The sequence below is a fragment of the Tripterygium wilfordii genome, chromosome 1 (genome assembly GCF_013401445.1).
Source record: "Tripterygium wilfordii isolate XIE 37 chromosome 1, ASM1340144v1, whole genome shotgun sequence".
NCBI lineage: Eukaryota > Viridiplantae > Streptophyta > Magnoliopsida > Celastrales > Celastraceae > Tripterygium > Tripterygium wilfordii.
Genome location: NC_052232.1, coordinates 2,536,022 through 2,555,309, shown reverse-complemented (window position 1 = coordinate 2,555,309; position 19,288 = coordinate 2,536,022). Strand labels below are relative to the sequence as shown.

At 35.0% G+C, this 19,288-nt stretch overlaps 1 protein-coding gene across 1 annotated transcript; it reads left to right on the top strand.

Moving 5' to 3' along the window:
• Window positions 1–16,512: 16,512 nt before the first annotated feature.
• LOC119995212 (antifungal protein ginkbilobin-like protein 2) lies at window positions 16,513–16,911 on the top strand. The gene has a single exon (XM_038841644.1). The coding sequence runs from the start codon at window positions 16,513–16,515 to the stop codon at window positions 16,909–16,911; it is 399 nt and encodes a 132-aa protein (XP_038697572.1).
• The last annotated feature ends 2,377 nt before the right edge of the window (window positions 16,912–19,288 follow it).

Sequence of the window (19,288 nt, the reverse complement as noted above, 5' to 3'; positions counted from 1 at the left end):
AGAACAACAAATGGTGAAATTTCCCTTCCTCGCACTCCAAAATTTAGCTATGTAAATCAATACTCAACCTTGACTTTTCCCGGCCTCAACCAACCTATTATTCGGTAAACCCATCCTCAAATCAATATACAAACAACTTCAATTTCACATATCTAACACAAATTAATCCAATAAATCAAGAACCCATTACCTTCTCTTCCCCAAAACTTTCCAAGCTCTTGAACTTCACCTACTCAAGCTTGTTACTCCAATCAACAATAGAATCTAGCAATACAACCATAAACAAGTCTAAATCAACCTATTAAACACTAATTTCATCTAATTTAAAGATTTTCCCCAAATCCACAAAACCCATAAAACTCTAGAATCCCAAATCACTCAATCTCTAAATACTAGCTTTTAGGTTTAAGAAACTTACCAAGGTTGTAGAAACAAGTAGAAGGAAGGGATTCAAGCTTCCTTCAGGCCTCAAATGATGTAGGAACTCATGGATTTGAGTTTGGGTTCAAACCTTGAAAGATTAGAACAAAGAGAGAAATTTAAGAATATGTAAACTAGCGAGAGAAGTTATGAATTCAACTTGAAACAACTTGAAAGAGGATAATCTTACCTTGGTTGATGATCTTAGATTGATGGGAGGGAGGAAATTTGAGAGAAAATGAGGTTTAGGGTTTGTTTAGGTCGGGTATTTTGAAAGAAATCACGAAAATGAGTGTTTTAAACAAATCTCGGCTGAAAAATTTAAGGAGGTGTCCGGACACCTATGCTAAAAATTCACCTGTTTCAGTTTCTTCTATATCTGTCTGGACGGCTTTTAAAAACAGTCCGGACGGTTACCCCTGTAGTCAAAAATTTCAGTTTTAAAACCACTCGTACACCCCCCAAATCACTCGTTATTAATTTCTAATGATTATATATATATATATACATACTCAACACGTGTTGGTCCTACCTAAGTTCTAAAAGAAAAGAAGTTCGGGGTATTACACATCATGCATAACCCAAACACTCCTATTCCCAACAACCGGAATTGTGACATCTCTTGTCCAACATAGAAGATATCCAACATATTTTTGGCACACTTGGTGGGACATGTTGTGTCAAATACTTGCAGTCATGATAAAGATAACATGAAAAATAGCAATAGGTGAACCAGTTGGAGATCCGTCTCCACCTCTTTCACCAAGGGAATCACATAACATTCTTCAGCCCACTCGATCCGATGAAGCTGAAAGAGAAGGAAATGTAAGTTTCGTTATTGTCAAACTCTTAAGCCGAGAAATCTCCTCGGCAAATAACAGTTTGATGTAGACTATGGAGCAGATAACAAAGCATATGCAGCAAGCATGTCTGCAGATTCGCTCTTCAACGTAATAACCAGTAGTTTCGACAAGTTGTTCAATCAATACAAGGCTCACAGCAAGTTGTACATTCAACCCCAGCTTTACAATAGTCTATCCAGACCATTCAGCAGCCAGCCCTACCTCAACCATTGCAAGAATTTCTAATGGAGTTGCTTACCATGTTGTAGGTAAGCTACTCGACATAAGATATATACTGATAGCAGCAATGGCAACTCCGTTGTGAACAATTCAATTTCAGCCCCTACAGTCAGTCCTTCAGCTCCAGTGCAAGATATTTAGAATCTTATAGCACAAGAAAGAGGTTTTCAGGTAATGTCTTTTGAACTTACCTCTTTACCTCCATCAACTATCGTTCCCATTATTGGAAGCACATTATTAAAATGGCGGGACATTGGCGTTGGCCGGATCGAACTATTTTTCAAACTGTGGTCCGCGATTTCACCAAGCTTTTTCAACGACTCAAGTGATTATCGACGGTCGTTGATGATTGAGTTTTGGTTGGGTTTCCATAGAGTTTCATTTTGATGGTTCGTTTCTCAGGATTAATGATGGTCGGACGACAAACTTATTCTATGTAGGCACAAAGAAGAAGAAGATGAAATATTTTTGACAATATAACGGCATTTTCATTACTTTGTAACTTTTGTCCTCATTTCTAAAGTTTTTTGACCTGTCACACAACTTTTACATTTTGTCTTTTTGTGTTACCTCCCCCAAGAGGAATCTAACTCATGTTAACTTCGTCCACCTATATACCTTTAATTTGTTTGTAGTTTTACTGTTTGATAGCAATTATACGGCTATTCATTAAAAAATATGTAATTATATGTTAACTCCGTCTACCTATATACCTTCAATTTGTTTGTAGTTTTTCTGTTTGATAGCAATTATACGGCTATTCGTTAATATATATGGAATTTAATTCTTGTAAACTCTGAATAATTGAATTGTCTTAATCTCTCTATCCTTTGAGCTTGTTATTTATACTTTGTATTTTTTTTACTTGGTAGCAACTGCACGACTATTTATTAAGAAAATGTAAATATATACAGCTATTCCCAAAGCCCTAGAGAATAGATAATCATACGAGTTATCCAAGAAATAACAACAACAGAAACTTCATTTTTCTACAACTGTAATGATGGAGTAACCAATGAAATATATATATATATATATATATATATATATATATATATATATATATATATATATATATATATATCCTTACATATTATATAAAGTGGGCAAAAGAGTATTTTTTATCCCTCAACTATTGGTCAGGTTTCATTTTCGTCCCTTAACTCTTTTTTTTCCCTTTTTCGTCCTCCAACTATGAGAAAGTACCATGTTTATCCCTCGATTAAATCCGGCCATTGAAAAATCTTACGTGGCATCATATTGTTTGTCAGATCAGGTTTTTCCCAACCTCAATCTCATTTGAAAGGATGAAAATGATACTTTTCAATAGTTGAGGGACGCAAATGAGAGAAATAAAAGTTTAGGGACAAAAATGAAACTCGCCCCATAGTTGAGGGACGAGAAGTATCTTTTTACCATATAAAGTGCATCAAATACTCCTAGTTTTATTAGAAGAAAAAAAGGTAAGGAACACAATTAAACAGAGAGATAGAGAGGGTGAGACATGGGTTTTTCTCCGAAGATAAAGAGTAGTAATATCATGATTGGGTTATTTGGGTTGTTGAGTTCAGTGACAACTGTTGCTCCAAAGCCATGCATAGAAGTGATCAAGTTTCAATGCAATGGAGAGACGTATTCAGAGGGATCACAATATTGTGAGAATGTAAAGTTGCTACTCTTAGTTTTGCAGAGGAATACCTACATAATGTTAAAATATAATTTACGCAGCAACACTCTTGATGCTATATATGAAGGCTATTCCACTAAAACAATTTCAATAAATACTACATCCTTTTACCTTATTGATTACTTTTAGTTCTTCTTATATAGATAGTGTCACAATGTTACATATAATTTTATTAAAAAATTTAATCTTGCCCTCTATATCCCAAATAGGATACCAGCTATTTAAATGATCACACCGTATGGAGGTTTGTTACGCTGGTCACTCCTGTTTTTTTTTTTTTTTGGGTTATTCAAGCCCTTCAACTTTAAAGAATAAGTTAAAGTAGCCTTTAATAATAACTTCCGTTATAACGGAGCTGAGATGACAGTTAAATAATTGAGCTGGATTTTCAGCTAAATCCCTAATTGCTAACTAGGTGTACACATATATTTAATCAATGAATTGATGACACGTCTCGAAATATTATCATATAATTTAAAATTACATTTTTCTCTCTCACCGTGTTTACTTATCTGTCTCTCTCGCTCCATGACAATGGCACTGCTGAGTCTAGGGACTTGAAATTGACCCAGTTCCACTTCGAGGACAAAAGGTGATAAACCCCTTTCAACCTAGACCTTGCAAGAATGGTTATGGTGATGGACAAAGGAAGAAGAAGATTTACAGAGGAGGCAACACAAAGAAACACGCATGAAGAGAAACTCTTCTTTCATTCATTCATAAACTGTCAAATGAAATTGCTAGTACAAGCTTATAAACCAAAGACTACCGACTTAACCAGCTAAACTAACAATGGTTTAACTAACAGCACTGCCAACTCAGCATTACTTTACAGATACTAATAAAACTCACAGAACTAAAGACTAAGGTTCATATTAGAAGATGCTGGCAGACAGCGAGGATACCGACGACCTTGAGGATGTGAGGATCTTGGACGCATACAATGAGGTTCGGGAGGATTATTTTTCCCAAATTGAAGAAGGGATGAGGAGATTCAGATGAGAATCACGGGGGTGACCTGATTTCGAGTTAGTGTTGTTTTTGTTAAGTTGAATCCAATCTTTCTTATTTTTTATTTATTTCCTTTGCTTCTGGAGATTTGCTTTCTGGCCGCAAGGTGTTTGATTTTGAGAACAAGAATAAAAGATTTTTTTTCTTATTTTGATTTTGATGACATTTATTTTGATTTTCATTTATGTTTGTTGATCCACATCATATTTAACAACTTGTTCTTTTTTTTAAAAAAAAAAAGCCACATGAAAACTTGTTGCCACATAAGATGATTCTAACGTCTAAAGGCTTGGAGGGCTAACAAAGTCCATTATTTAAAGTAGGAGGGCATGAATGGCCCAAAAAAAATATAAAGGCTCAATCAACACATTTTATAAAGTAGAGAGACTTTTGTGGTACTTATCCCATTTATTTTTTATTAAAATATCAGTAACTTAACTACTAAACTATTGGTTCAATCATTGAATCTTGTAAGGCTATCGAGATTGCCATGTCCCTACGCAGGAGAAAGCATAAGTTTTAGGGTCCCCGAGATGTACCTCAAAAGGGACGCTCAAGTTAGCTCAATGGAGAATAAGGCTATGGAGATTCCTCGGTGTTTAGAGGTTACTCTTCAGTTAATCAACAAAAAGTGAGAATATGAGAGAGTTTTACCTGAGTGGAAATCCCCTTTTGTTTTGAATAAAAATTAATTAATTACCCTTGATTGTGAGTGAGATTTCTACAGGTAAATCCCCTCTTGATTTCCTTTCTATTCGGTGATAAGTGCTCCTCGATACTCCAAGGTGTTTGGTCATCTGGGATTCCTAAAATTATATGTTAAAGCCATACCGGAGAGTCCTGTCGAGGAGATATCTCGGTTGATCGAGATGTTTACCAACTTGGTCATATTCATCGGTCTCATTCTTTTTAGATAGTGGAGTTACGCGTCAACATCTCATTGGAGAGATAATTTCAATATTGTCACCCCTAGAGGCTACAACCTTCTCTCTATAGGCAAAATTATATTAAAAAAGGTTAATATGGTATTTAAAATAAACTCCTTTTTTTCATTTTGTTAATTGATTAACAATTCAAAGTGTTACTTTCAGCTTGTCATCTATACTTTTATTTTATTTTTTACTTGGGATCAATTATACGGCTATTGATTATTATATATGGTGTTTAGCACATGTAAACTCTTAGTAATCCAATCGTCTTGTTTTCTCCATACTTTCAGCTTGTCATTTATACTTTAGCTCCGTTTGGCAGAGCTTATTTTCTATCAACATAAGCTAGCTTATAAGCTGTGAAAAATAAGATAGCTTATAAGTTGTGAAATAAGCTGTTAGGTGTTTGGCGAAACTTATAGCATAAGCTAATTTATAAGCTTTGAAAAAAGTCTTGTTTAAATTTAATTTAAAAGATAAAATAAAAAAATTTAAGATATTATGTATAATATTATCTTAATAAAAAAGAAGAAACAAAAAAAATGATAAAACAAACATAAGAGGAGAGAGAGCCATGTGTATCAACTAGACGGCTATTTGTTAAAAAATGTAAATAATATACGGTTATTCGGCCCTAGAGAATTATAAAATAAGTATAAGAGGTATCCAAGAAATAATAACAACAAAACCATAGTTTTTTTATAATTATAACGATAGAGTAACCAATATCCTTACAACATTATATTTTTTTTGAAAGGTCCTTACAACATTACATGAAGTGCATCAAAACTCCAATATTTATCAGAAGAAGAAAAAAAAAAGGCAAGGTAAGGAACATAATTAAACACAGAGAGAGAGAGGGTGAGACATGGGTATTTCTCCAAAGATAAGAATGTAACTTTGGTAAGAATGTAAATTTGGTTATCTCAGATTTGGTGAAGAATACACAAAATATGCCAAATCATAATTATGGCAACAACTCTCCTAATATTGCTGATATTGTATGTGGTCCTGCTACTTGTAATCCGGAGCTCAAAAAGTAAGGGTGCAAAAAATGTCTTAGAATTGCTTCAGCCAAAATGACATATAGCCCATGGCTTTGGTAGCCCATTGCAGCCCAAGTCTAGGTGGCATGTCCAGTCAGCAATCCTATGTGAATAAATTTTAAAATTTGAAAATTAAATGCAAATACTCTCTCTCCTCTCTTTCATCCTGACGTTTCTCTTTCTCTCCTCTCTCTCCTCCTGCTCTCCTCCTTCTCTCCTCTTTCCAGCGACCATCCAACCATCGATCTGGGTCACCAACCTACCGATCTGAAGCCCCGGATCACCATGACTCATCCTCAACCTTCGTTTGCTGCTAATAGCCTCTTAGTTCGCCTGCATCTCGTCTTGAAGTTACGTCCAATGAAACTTTTAGAGTATGATCCGGCCACCATAGGCCACCCCTCCGTTAACCACCACCACCGTTGAACTTGCCTTGACGAACTCTACATGTTTCAGCCCTTGGATGACTGAAATAGTCGATGGAAAGTGAAAATCCATTTGTGACTCGGTTGTAACCCAGTTTGAACCATTAACTAGGTATATTTTTTATTTTGCCTTCATGTTCTGAATGTATAGATGATTTTATTTCAGAATCTATTAATTTTGATGTCATTCTATTGGTTTTAATCTGAGACAGATGGTTATTTCATTGTTTTTTATGGTTATTCCACTGGTTTTAATCTGAGACAGATGGTTATTCCATTGTTTTTTATGGTTATTCCACTGGTTTTAATCTCAGACAAATTATTATTCCATTGTTTTTAATATCAGACAGATTTATATTAGACAGATAGTTATTTCATTAATTTGATGTTATTCCACTATTTTTCCAATGATTTAAAACAATGATTTAGTTTTTTTTTTTTGTTTTTAATTTCATTTCATTGATTTTTGAGTGTTGATAAAAGATTTTTTTTTATGGATTTCAGTTACAATATGGTGGTTAATAATGAAGATATTATGTTAGTGCATGAATGAGGTCGTTGATAGGTTGAATAACAACGACACTGAACTAGTTAAACGAATAAACAATGAAATTCAAATAAATCTCAATGGATTTCAAGTAAAAAATAATGATTTACTTATTCCACTATTTCAAGCCAATGAAATAAGCATTGCTCTGGGACGAAATTGAGTAGAATCAGTTATTCCATTGTTTTAATGCAGCGAAATAACCATTGGTCTGAGACAAAATTGAAAGGAACAAGTTATTCCACTGTTTTAATTCATAGAATAAACATAGGTCTGAGCCAAAATTCATTGTTTTTTGATAGCACAAGATGAGGAATATTTACACCCCCGACTTAACCAAGTACACCCCAAAAATTCAAAAAATCCTTCATCTAATAACACCCCACTTTACCCAACCATTTCGTCCAGTCTCCTTCCCTTCAGACTCCTTCTTCCCTTACGAATAGAGCATCACTCCCTAAAGTTGATAGAATCTTCGTCTGAGTCTTCGCTGGAGTACTCAGGTTCACATTACTCAAATCTAGATGCACCAACGAAGATACTATTCCTAATCTTGAAGCCGATAGCATGAAACTTGAGTTGTTGTTGAACTGCAGTCTACCTTTCTTGTTGTCTCTCTGCGTCATTTGTATTTTCATCAAGTACCCCATGGTGCAACTACAAAAAGGGGAGGTATGTTTCTTTATTATGCTTGAACTGGTGCAATAGCTTTGCCTAAGCTTTCTGATGTGCAAATGTTGCTAGCTGTTGGTTCTACTCATTCCATAATCATCCTCTTAGCACCTGGGATGGTAGCCAGCATGGATTTGTCGTCCAACATGGGTTTGATATGAGGTAGGACTTGGGAATGGTGAATTAGGGTTCTTGTTGGTGGTGTAGAGAAGAATTGGGGATTAGGGTTGAAGGGGTGTAGATGGTGTTTTTTAGAAAAAACACAAATTTGGGGTATACTCATAATTGTTATGTTTTTTACTGAGGTTTATTTAGAATTGGGTGTACTTAGTTAAGTGACGAGTGCAAATAGTCATCATCTAGCACAATCCATAATTCATTGTTTTTTAAAAGAATAGTACATAATCCTTTGTTTTTTGATAACACAGTCCAGAATCAATTCTTTTTTTAAAAGCACGGTTCAGAATTCATTGGTTTTTTGAAGTACAAGTTCAGAATCCATTGTTTCGAGTCCATAATCAAATATTTTTTAAACTAGAATCAACTGTTTTTAGTCTAGAATTTACTTTTCGAAATAGATTCGTCCGATAAAACCCATTGACAATGGATCTTGTTAGAAAGAGGTTTATGCGCTGATTCTAAATATGTGATTTTTTTTTCTAAATCTAATATGTATTTTGAGAGTTAAAACGTTTTAAAATTTTGTTTAAGAAAGAGAAAAAAGTCATATTACAAGATTGCCATGCCACATGATGAATCAGTGTGCCATATGAGATTGGGCTACGTGGACTACCTAGCACTACTGCAACGAAAATGACATGTAGCTCATCAGTTTGATAGCCCATGGGAGCCCACCAAGTTTATTTCATTGATTTAATCAATGAAATAATTTTATTTTCATTCTTTTATCCCATAATTCGTTGTCCATAATTTATTGTCTTAATATAGATTCTATTGTTTTTTAAACCACAGTCTATAATTCATTATTTTAGTTCTGAATTCATTTGTTTTTGAAATTTCATTAAAAAAAATAATGGAATTAAGGAATTCCGTTGAAAAAAAACAATGGAATTAAGATTTACCCGATAAAACTCATCGACAATGAATCTTGTTAGAAAAAGTTTTATATGCTGATTCGTTTAAAAGACTTGAGCTCCCATGAGTTACCACTATATGGGCTACCTAACACTACTACTACTGCAAAGAGGGTGTGTGATGATTGTCCAAATAGGATTGGGGGTCATGTGGTGCTTGTTGATTGTAAAATTAGGTATGAGAAGTATGTATTTAACGATTGACCACACCTATTTGGTCACTCAATTGCCAAGAATAATTCATCCTTTTCTGATATGAAGGCTATTCCAATAAAACAATTTTAATAAATACTAGATCCTTCTCCCTTTGATTACTTTTAGTTTTTCTTAGACAAATAGTGTCACAATATTACATATAATTGCCCTTTGTATTATATTTAATCAAAAAGTTTGATATAAAACTAAATTCCATATCTAAAAGGGTAAAATTGTAAGAGAATATACATCCATTGTGGAATGTTTAGGGTTTATACTCAAAACTAATTTTCATATCTAAAAGGGTAAATTAAAAATAGTAGCAAAGTACTCATCCGCTGTGGAATATTCAGTTTGTGTCATAATTAACTTCCAAAGGGCGAGTCCATCACCATTTATTCTCGCCTTCTATATTATATTAAATCAAAAAACTTGACATAACCACAGTCTCAAAACTAATTTTTATATCTAATAGGGTAAAATAAAACTAATTTTTATATCTATTAGGGTAAAAATATAAGAGTACTAATTTTTATGATAACTATGCAATATGACCACAAGAATGTTTTTTGTGAGGCGAACAAAAAGTACCTCTAATACATTCTAAAGAGACTAGCCAAATGTGTTGTCTTGATGCTTCTGACATAATCAAGAGGAGGAAGGAAATTATGTTGGGGTGGATTAATATTAAAATAATATCATTTTGATTCATTTGAAAACTCTTCTGATCGGGGAAGTGCTTTTTATAGCTATTAACAGCAGTTCAACTCTTCTAAGAGTGAGTCATAAAGAACATAATAAGTATTGCTTCCAGTCCAGACACCAGTCATGCTCCACTTTTAGTGGTGAATATAGGATCCAATCTCATTGGGGGAATAAGTAATGGTGGTCCGGAGGTAGCACCCCTAAAAATTTTTTGGGGTTAGTTGTATAGCACGAAGGTAATCATTAATAATAATTTCAAACAATAAAACATTACAATTTTATCTATCACAATTTTTCTCTAGGAGCTTTCATATTTTGAAAATGATCTATTACAACATCATTAGTCATAAGTTAAAGCAACTTTTTTTCTATGAAACATACAAGATAACCATTTAATTATTGGTCAAAAATCCGATTGCGCAAATTCATCTTGACAATATTCATTCCTGAAAAGTATATTTCAGCACTTGCCGTTGTTAGGCAAAATAAATGCCAAGTTTGAAAGTCGATATACCCAAGGGAAATAGAGATGCTTCTTTATTTGCACGAGCAACTTAGAAAGATAACCAAGCCCAAGAGAGGGAAGAGAGTCCAAATACGCTATTTGATGCAGCAAGGCCCGCACACGCACAAGCGAAGGTGGGTACACTACTAACAAAACATATAGGCCCACATGGACAGGGGGCAAATCCCCAGGCCCAAGCCCAGCCACAAGATTGGGCCTAACTAGCCACTAGAAAGCTTGTTGACTAATGTTAGGTTTGCCCAACTTATAAACTAGACATGGAACCCCTTTACTTCCGATGTGGGATTCCCGCATCACTATTGATTGTAGACCAAAAGTGGAATCCAGGGCCAAAGCCAAGCAGCTTCATATCTTTGAACACATAAGAATGATATAAATCAAAACTCTGGATAGAAAACGTGAAAGACATAGAGGCCAGAGGGTATAGTTGCGAGTGACGGAGAGTCAAAGAGGGAGAGTCCTCTTCAAGGTCGCTAGCAAGGTTGCCTCCTCTTCATCATCGGAGCTATCTTCACCATCCACTTTTAGGGCTATTCCTTTCTTCTTTGAAAATTCCTCTTCATCCTCTCGACTCATCATATCCAATTTGTGTCATAAAAGAACCAATGAGCTCTTCCATCTTCAAGGTTTGGAGGTCCTTAACTTCTTGTATGACTATTACTTTATCCCTCCAAGTTCTAGGCAAGCTCCTTAGAACCTTTTTGCACTTTCTTTGCATTGGTATAAACTTTTCCTAAAAAATAAAGATCAATACAATTAGAGGTTAAACATGCAAGAAAGAAGTTCACCATACTTCATTGGAACATTTCAAATTGATGCACTAGCATATTTATTTTTGAATCTTTAACTTGACTTGTATCTTCATGTTTTAAGCATATTCCAGATTTTCTTATCATCTTTACATGTTGATGCATGATCGAACTCAGACCAAGACATAGCACAATGAAGAACATTTATAGCCTTAGAATTAAGACACACTAGTGTTTTTTTTCTCATTAGTTCATTCATTTGTATCATTCTTTACTAAAGTTTCACTCACTATTTTCAAAGGAAAATGTAGATCATTTTCAATTACATCTCATGAGTCAAGGTCTAGGGACGTCAAAAAAAATTATCGTCCTAGTTTTCCCAAATCCATATTCTTTACCGCCAAAGAATGGGGGTGATCCATTGACAAGTCCTCAACCTCACCATATATGTTTGTATAAGCCATATCTAATGGGTTGTCAAGTCTACACAATTTTAGCTAACCTTCCACTCTGATACCACTTGTTGACCTACAATATATAAGAGCAGGATAAATTGTAACCCCAAATTCTAAATAAAAATCCTCTTAAATCAGTTTCACCAATCAACCACCAAACAACACCTGCCCTAGTCTATTTCAAGCAAATCAGTTTTGGATCTTTAGAATTTTCAAACGTGTAATTTAGGTGTATAATGTGTCTAGATAAAAATTTCTATCGATTTAATCAATGCCAAAGCATAATTATAAACAAATGGACTTATAGGAGCATGGACATATTATACAACAGGGACCAATCGAAGCAAAGTTTTTAACAAGATAAACACTAGAAAATACTTAACTTGCGATTTTCAACACATAACAATAGCCATGAAATATGAACCGAATTGAATAGTAGATGTAAAGTAAAAATAGATTAGTCAAATGTAATTCAAGTTAGATTAAATTAGAGCAAAAAGAACAACTTAGCAAAAATGATATAAACAAATAACGCCTGGTTAGATTAGAGCTATGTAAGATTTGAAAGCAAAGTAAATCAAGTTATGTTAGATTAGGAGACTTAATCAAAGAAGTAAATGTAAAGAAATTAAATAGCACAAATGTAGTTTAGAATGGTTCACAGCCTTTCTCTTACGTTTACTACCTAAGCACACCGCTTTGAAATTTACAAATCCGCTAGGGTATGTGATTTTTCAACAAGTTCAACACCAACTTAGAGGTTTTCGAAAAGCTCACCCCCTTATTTGTATACGGGTTTCAAGTTCCCCCAAACTTCTTTTACTCTCACAAATATGGTACCCGATTAGGGTTTTACAAAGATAGGCTCAATGTTCACTCACTATGTGTTTACAGTTTACACTCAACAAACTAAGAGGAACTTTCAAGAGATTTTGAGGTGAGGCTCACGGATAAAAGATTAGATTTGAGTTTAGAAGAACTCACGAGAAGACAAAATTCTTCACTCCTCAAATTGCAGTAGCAATCAGTAAAGTGAAACAACAAAGATCCGTTCTTCACACCTGAATTTGCACTAAGCAAATGGAGCAGCAAGCTTGGATTCTTCTTATTTATGTTGAGTTCGGCTCCTTTAAACCAATATGGAAAGAATTTTGATATGCCTTAATTTAATTTTGAAAGTCTTCTCTTGAAATATGCCCATTCAGCTCTATGTACAATATAAAGGTCTCTTGATTTGTTTCCTTCCTTAACTAGCTTTAGGGATGAAAATGAGTTGGACCGAGCCGGGCATTGACAGGCCCTAGGCTCGGCCTGAGCCCTATAGGGCTCCAAAAAGTCGAGCTCGGGCTTGGCTTGGCTCGTTTAAGGGCCTAGACTCAGCCCGTTGAGCCTGACCCATTTGGAGGCTTAAAAAAACCTACAAAAATGCCTTAAATGAAATCCAGCATTAATACAAGTCAAATTACTACAATAACAACCAATATTAATCCATAATTAAACTCTAAAATAATAGCACCCAACATTACATTAAATTCATAATTAAACTCCAAAACTATTGAGAATTCCCTTATTGAGTCTAAGTTCATTCCCTGAAGTTCTAAAGTAACAGTGATGTTTCCATTATGATCCTAAGGGTCATAACAATTTGCAACCAAAAACATAAATACATGAAATTGATCATCAAATATTAATTATATCTATCAGAAACCATATCAAATAAGTAGCAAAAAAAGAGGAAAAAAAAGGATATGTGCCTGATAATCTGCAGATTCATTGTTAAGACCTTAGGCAAGAGAGTAAAAGTTCCATTGTTATACATGGAATTAATCATCAGGGTTTAAATGGGTAGAATGTGTTAATGGATGAATAAGACAAACAGTGTTCTGAATGAGCTTCACTAAGAAGAAGAAATTTATTTATTTTTTAGTACAATTAACTACATTTCAACATATTCATAGCGTGAAAACAAACAAAAAACATTGTAATAATCATCAACTTCATTGATATTAATAGAAATTTCAGAATGAATGATAAAAAAGATTCATTATTGTCCCATCATTACAAGGCAACAGAGCAGAAACTTTTATACTCACCTTACTTTTATGGAACATTGAGAACAAACTCTACATCAATTTCTTCTTTCTACAAATGAATGAAAGAAAATCATCAATCTAAAGTGTGAAGTTTTAAATGATAGAGAGAGCTTAGGTAGAGAATTAAAAAACTAAATGAAGGGAACACCACAAGTAGTCCACAATGGAAGATGCTCCCCTGGCTGCGGAGGAGCCTTAAAAAATATTAACCTTGCTTCCACTTTTTGATGAAAAAATCATACCGGGGTGGTTGGATTGAGTCTCTAAATTGGAAGTAGTATAGACCCTTTGTCCTGTGATGATGATTCAGCCTCGAAAGATGTAGGAAGACGATGGACCAAATTGAACGGGACTATGTATTTAGTACAAAGATTTAAAATAGTACATAAGAAAAGACAAGAATTAGGAGTTAAACGGGTTGGAAAGATGTCGAACTGATGCAAGAAACTGGTTACGTAGGAAGGGTAAGGGATCCAAGCTCCCAACTTCAAGGAATTATAGACAACAACGAACTCCCCCTCATTAGGATGAAGGGGGCGCTTGGTCATTTCAATCCTTTAGCAAGGCCATGGAATGTTGAACTTATTTTTAATCATTCTTATCCTATGCTCATCTAGGCTAGAGCCCGAGATATAGGTCGGCTCCTCGTCCTTAGGAAGTGCAGGCCCCCAGGATGTTTTTTAGGGAAATGACTATTCCTTTGAGCCACCTCAACGTGGGCCGCAAATGCAACACGAAGAGATGTTGTCGCACTAGCACCGTCCCAAGGAGAATCAATTAAGTTCACCTCAAAACTCTCAGTGAAAACCAACCTATTGCTTTAGGCCTTCTTGGTAGAGGAATTGGAACCCGAGGTACTACCTTAGAAAGAAGCCGAAGAAGTTGAATCGGAAGAGGAAGACATGTTTAGGAAAAAGATAGTGAAAATTTACCTGAGATAGGAAGTAGGGTAGTTCGGAACAGGATGACTATCTCAAAATTATACTAGCTCGGCTCATAAAGTTTGGGAGTGAAAAGTAAAAAATGGAGAATGACCGCTCTCAAAATTTATAAGGAACGTTCACCACGAATCGACGGCCTGACACTGACAAGTGGCACACAAACGCTTGAATGGTGCAGTACCTCGGCAAAATCCTCCTGAAAATCAAAGAAAGAGAGACCTACTCCTTCAATAATTAGAAGGGATTAAAAGACTAATTGATATATTCTAATGTACTTCTTTGTTTCTCATAAAAAAGATGAGATCGCTTTCTCTTGAAACAATGTTCGAGAGAGACCACAAAAGTGGGACTTCTTTGTTAATCGTGAGAAACAAAAATAAAGAGTGAGTGATCGTTCATACCCGTGAGATACTCAAAACAAATGCTGGCCGATAGTCCACTATTGGCCGAGTGACATATTGTGTTCTAAGTGATTTTTGTTTCACCAAACAATTGGAGATCTGGCTTTGCTTGCACGCAAGGAATTCTATAGGGATTACCTTGATCAGAAACATCGTGGCGATCAAGGCTTAGTTCGTGAGTTCGTAAGGAGATCTTGATCGTGTGTTCGAGAAGTGATTCAATTCATGATCTAGTTCGTGATCTTATAGAAAGCTAAGAACCTCGATTATAAAGAGGTTTGTAATAGCTTCTTGTTTGATTAATTTTATGTGAGCATGATTTTGTATGAAATTGATCTAGATGCATGTTAGGATTTATTTATGTGATTTTTGTATGGCTATAAATCTAGAAAGCATTCTAAGATTAAAAACTTGTTCACATATGATTTAATTTGCATGAAAAAAATTGTTTCTTGAAATAAAATAATTTTTAAACGTGCAAACCATATTTTTAAAGTAGCCGTGAGCCTTAGGGTGTACAATAGGCATCATTTGTATTTTTTATTTGTGCCTTTACTAAGTCGATTCGTCTTTTTACTTCCAATATTCCATATAATATATACGTTAAAATAATTTTTTTTTCGAACCAACAGGATTATCTATGATAATCGGATTTCAGATATGGTTTAGTTATTGTGTATTGATTGTTCTGTTCATAGGCTTGCTTGAACTCAGTGGACCCTCATTCCATCTAGGTCATGTGCCCTTCGGGTGTCCCTTTTTTTTGTGATATTATGGATGTCAATAATAATAGAATTTTTTTTATTTTCTTAAAAGCTTTAAATGGCCACTTCAATTCCACTAAGGCTATGATTGGCACAAGTGTTTAGTTGTTTACGGATATTAAGTAATGGCGGATTCCAAATGGTTGAAAGGGTAAAATAAAAAATTATATATTATTTTTTACTGCTTGTATTTTACTGTTTGATAGCAATTATAAACCGTATGACTCTCTCTATATGCCTTCAATTTGTTTGTATTTTATTGTTTGATAGCAAATATAAACCGTATGACTCCCTATATGCCTTCAATTTGTTTGTATTGTATTGTTTGATAGCAATTATAAACCGTATGACTCTCCCTATATGCCTTCATTTTGTTTGTATTTTACTGTTTGATAGCAATTATAAACCGTATGACTCTCCCTATATGCCTTCATTTTGTTTGTATTTTACTGTTTGAGAGCAATTATACGGCTATACATTAATATACATGGAAGAATTTAGCTCATGTAAACTCTTGAGAAATTGAATCATCTTGTTTTCTCCATACGTTCAACTTGTTATTTATACTTTGTACTTCTTTTACTTGGTAGCAACTAGACGGCTATTCGTTAACAAAATGTAAATACATTGGGCTTTATCATTTTTCTACAACTGTAATGATGGAGTAACCAATGAAATATATATATATATATAGCACGTCAAAACTCCAGTTTTTATCAGAAAGGTAATTAAGGAACACAATCAAACAGAGAGAGGCCAGGGTGTGAGACATGGGTTTTTCTCCAGAGATAAGAGTCGTAGTAGTAATCATGATTGGGTTATTTGGGTTGTTGAGTTCAGTGACAACTGCTGCTCCAAAGCTAAACACAAGAATGGTCTTCGTTGCATGCAACAAAGAGGCGTATTCAGAGGGATCAAAATTTGGAACGAAGGTGAGTAATACACAAAACATGCCAAATTATAATTACGACAAGAACTCATCTGATATTGATGGTACTGTCTATGGTCATGCTACTTGTGAAACGAAGCTCGAAAAGTTATCGTGTAAAACATGTCTTTATGTTGCTGCATATGAGGTGATTCCTCATATTTATGGTTGTGTAAATACTGTTGGGGCTCGTGTGTTTCTTGTTGATTGTAAAATTAGGTATGAGAGATATCCGTTTTAAGGACTGATCATGAACTGTTTGGGCACTTAATTGCCAAGAATAATTGATCCTTTTCTGCTATGAAGGCTATTCCAATAAACAATTTCACTAAATGCTACATCCTTCTTCCTCTTATTACTTTTAGGTCTTTTTAGATAAATAGTGTCATAATATTAAACATAATTTTATTAAAAATTTAATCTTGCCTTCTATATTATATTTAACCAAAAAGTTTGATATAACCATATCATGAAAACTAAATTTTATATCTAAAAGGGTAAAACTGTATTCGTCCGCTATGAATGTTCGGTTTGTGTCATAACTACGGTCAGATTTGCCACTATAGCCCCAATAGGATACCAGCTATTTATATGGTCACTCCAAAAAGTAGGGTTTACATTGGGTCGGGTTGGTTGATTATCGGCCGATAATTCAACCGACCTGATCAACTGACCTTGATTGAAATGCAAAACTATTACCTTATCAGTTGGTTGATGGGTACACCCGACTCTTCAAGGTTAGTCACAATTCACTAATTCAGGTATCCTGATATAATCCATAAATTATCTCCATTGTGTAAATGTTTTAAAATCTGTACGAAACTAAAAATTAAAAAAAGAAGTTCATACGAACTAAAAATGCAGAGAGTTACATGTTCAAATCTGCTGCAATAAAGAACAAATTTGCCATTAAGAAAATGCTGCAAATTCCAATCAATCCATAAATCATAAATTCGTAATCCATATTCAATATAAAGCAAATGCAGCAAATCTACAAAAAATTCTAAAAAGTTCCACACAAGTTCAGTGCCACACCTACACAGGGGTTCCATAATCCACACAATTACAGTTACCGATTGTCCAGCAGATTACTCAGCAAGAGTCAAGACCTATGAGAGCACTACACAGCACTCTAGTTATCCAGCAAATTAGCTGAGTATCAGGCTGTCGATTGTAGGAAACTAGTATGGCTTCCGATTTCCGAAGATTCAAGAGATGAAGTGAGTTGGGTAACTGGGTGAGTGTGAGGAACAACAAACCCAACTGAAGCAAGGAGTCAAGACAGGAGAGTTGGAGCAGACGAGCAGTGCCGCAGTGGAGTGCTAGAGAGCAGAAGACGTATAGGGCATAGTCGCTTGCACTCACACACAGACAGTGAGTCGAGAGAGACTGAGAGGGAGGAGGGGATAGGTGGAGTTCCAATTAACAATTAATGCTACCATCAAACGAAGTAGGACTTTCTCGTCTAATAGGTTAACTAATATGTATATCTATTAAATCTTTTCTCAAAATCCAGTGGGGAACTTGCCCCCTGAGAACCTTAGTAGCTCCGTCCATAAGTTAAATCAAATGTCTGGTACCTAGACAATGGGTGCAGTAATCACATATCTAGTAATGAAATTTTGTTTGATAATATTGATTATGAAGTCACTTCAAGAATTCGTTTGGGAGATGGGTCGGTTGTAGAAGCTAAAGGGAAGGGTAAAGTGAAAATTCTTACTGCTGAAGGAGTGGAGTGAAGTTAATATGTGATGTGTTGTAAGTACCAGCTCTGAGCAATAACTTGCTAGTTATTGGTTAGACGATGGAGAAAGGATATAGACTTGTTTTTGAAAATGATGGATGTCTGATTCTTGATAAGGACAATGTGGAGAAACAGCTTATGTTTATACATACGAAAGGTCACAGAAATTTCCTCTTTGATTTTCAAAAGCCTCGGGAGTTGTTTGCTCTTCAAGCTACTTCAGTGAAAACTCAAACAGCAAGTCTTTGGCATAGGAGATTTCGTCACTCGAATTCAAGCAGCCTAAAGTAGTTATACAATGAAGGGATGGTTTCTGGTTTGGCACTGATCACTGAAGAAAAGGGACTTTGTGAGAGCTGCATTATGGGAAAACATCACGGGAAATCTTTCCCTCATCAAGGAGCTTGGAGAGCAGATGCAATTCTGGAGTGAGTTCACACAGAATTGTGTGGGCCAATGAAGGTTCCTTAATCAATGCAAGTATTTTCTTACTTTCATTGATGATTATTCCCAGATGACCTGGGTATACTTTCTGAAAGCAAAAGCTGAAATTTTTGAAATGTTCAAAAAATTTAAAGCCATGGCACAAAAACAAAGTGGTAGGCATATTAAGAGGATAAGAATTGACAGGGGTTGTGAATACACTTAAGAAGTGCTTGAGAAAATTTTGCATTGAAGAGGGCATTTCAAACATCTAATAGCAGGGTTCATTCCTCAGTAAAATGGAGTAACTGAGAGAAAGAGCATGACAATTATGGAGAGTGTAAGGGCAATGCTCATTGAGAAGAATCTGCCTAACACTTTTTGGGCAGACGCAATTAATACTACAGTTCATGTTCTAAACTTGTGTCCAACCAAGGCTGTGAATGGTATG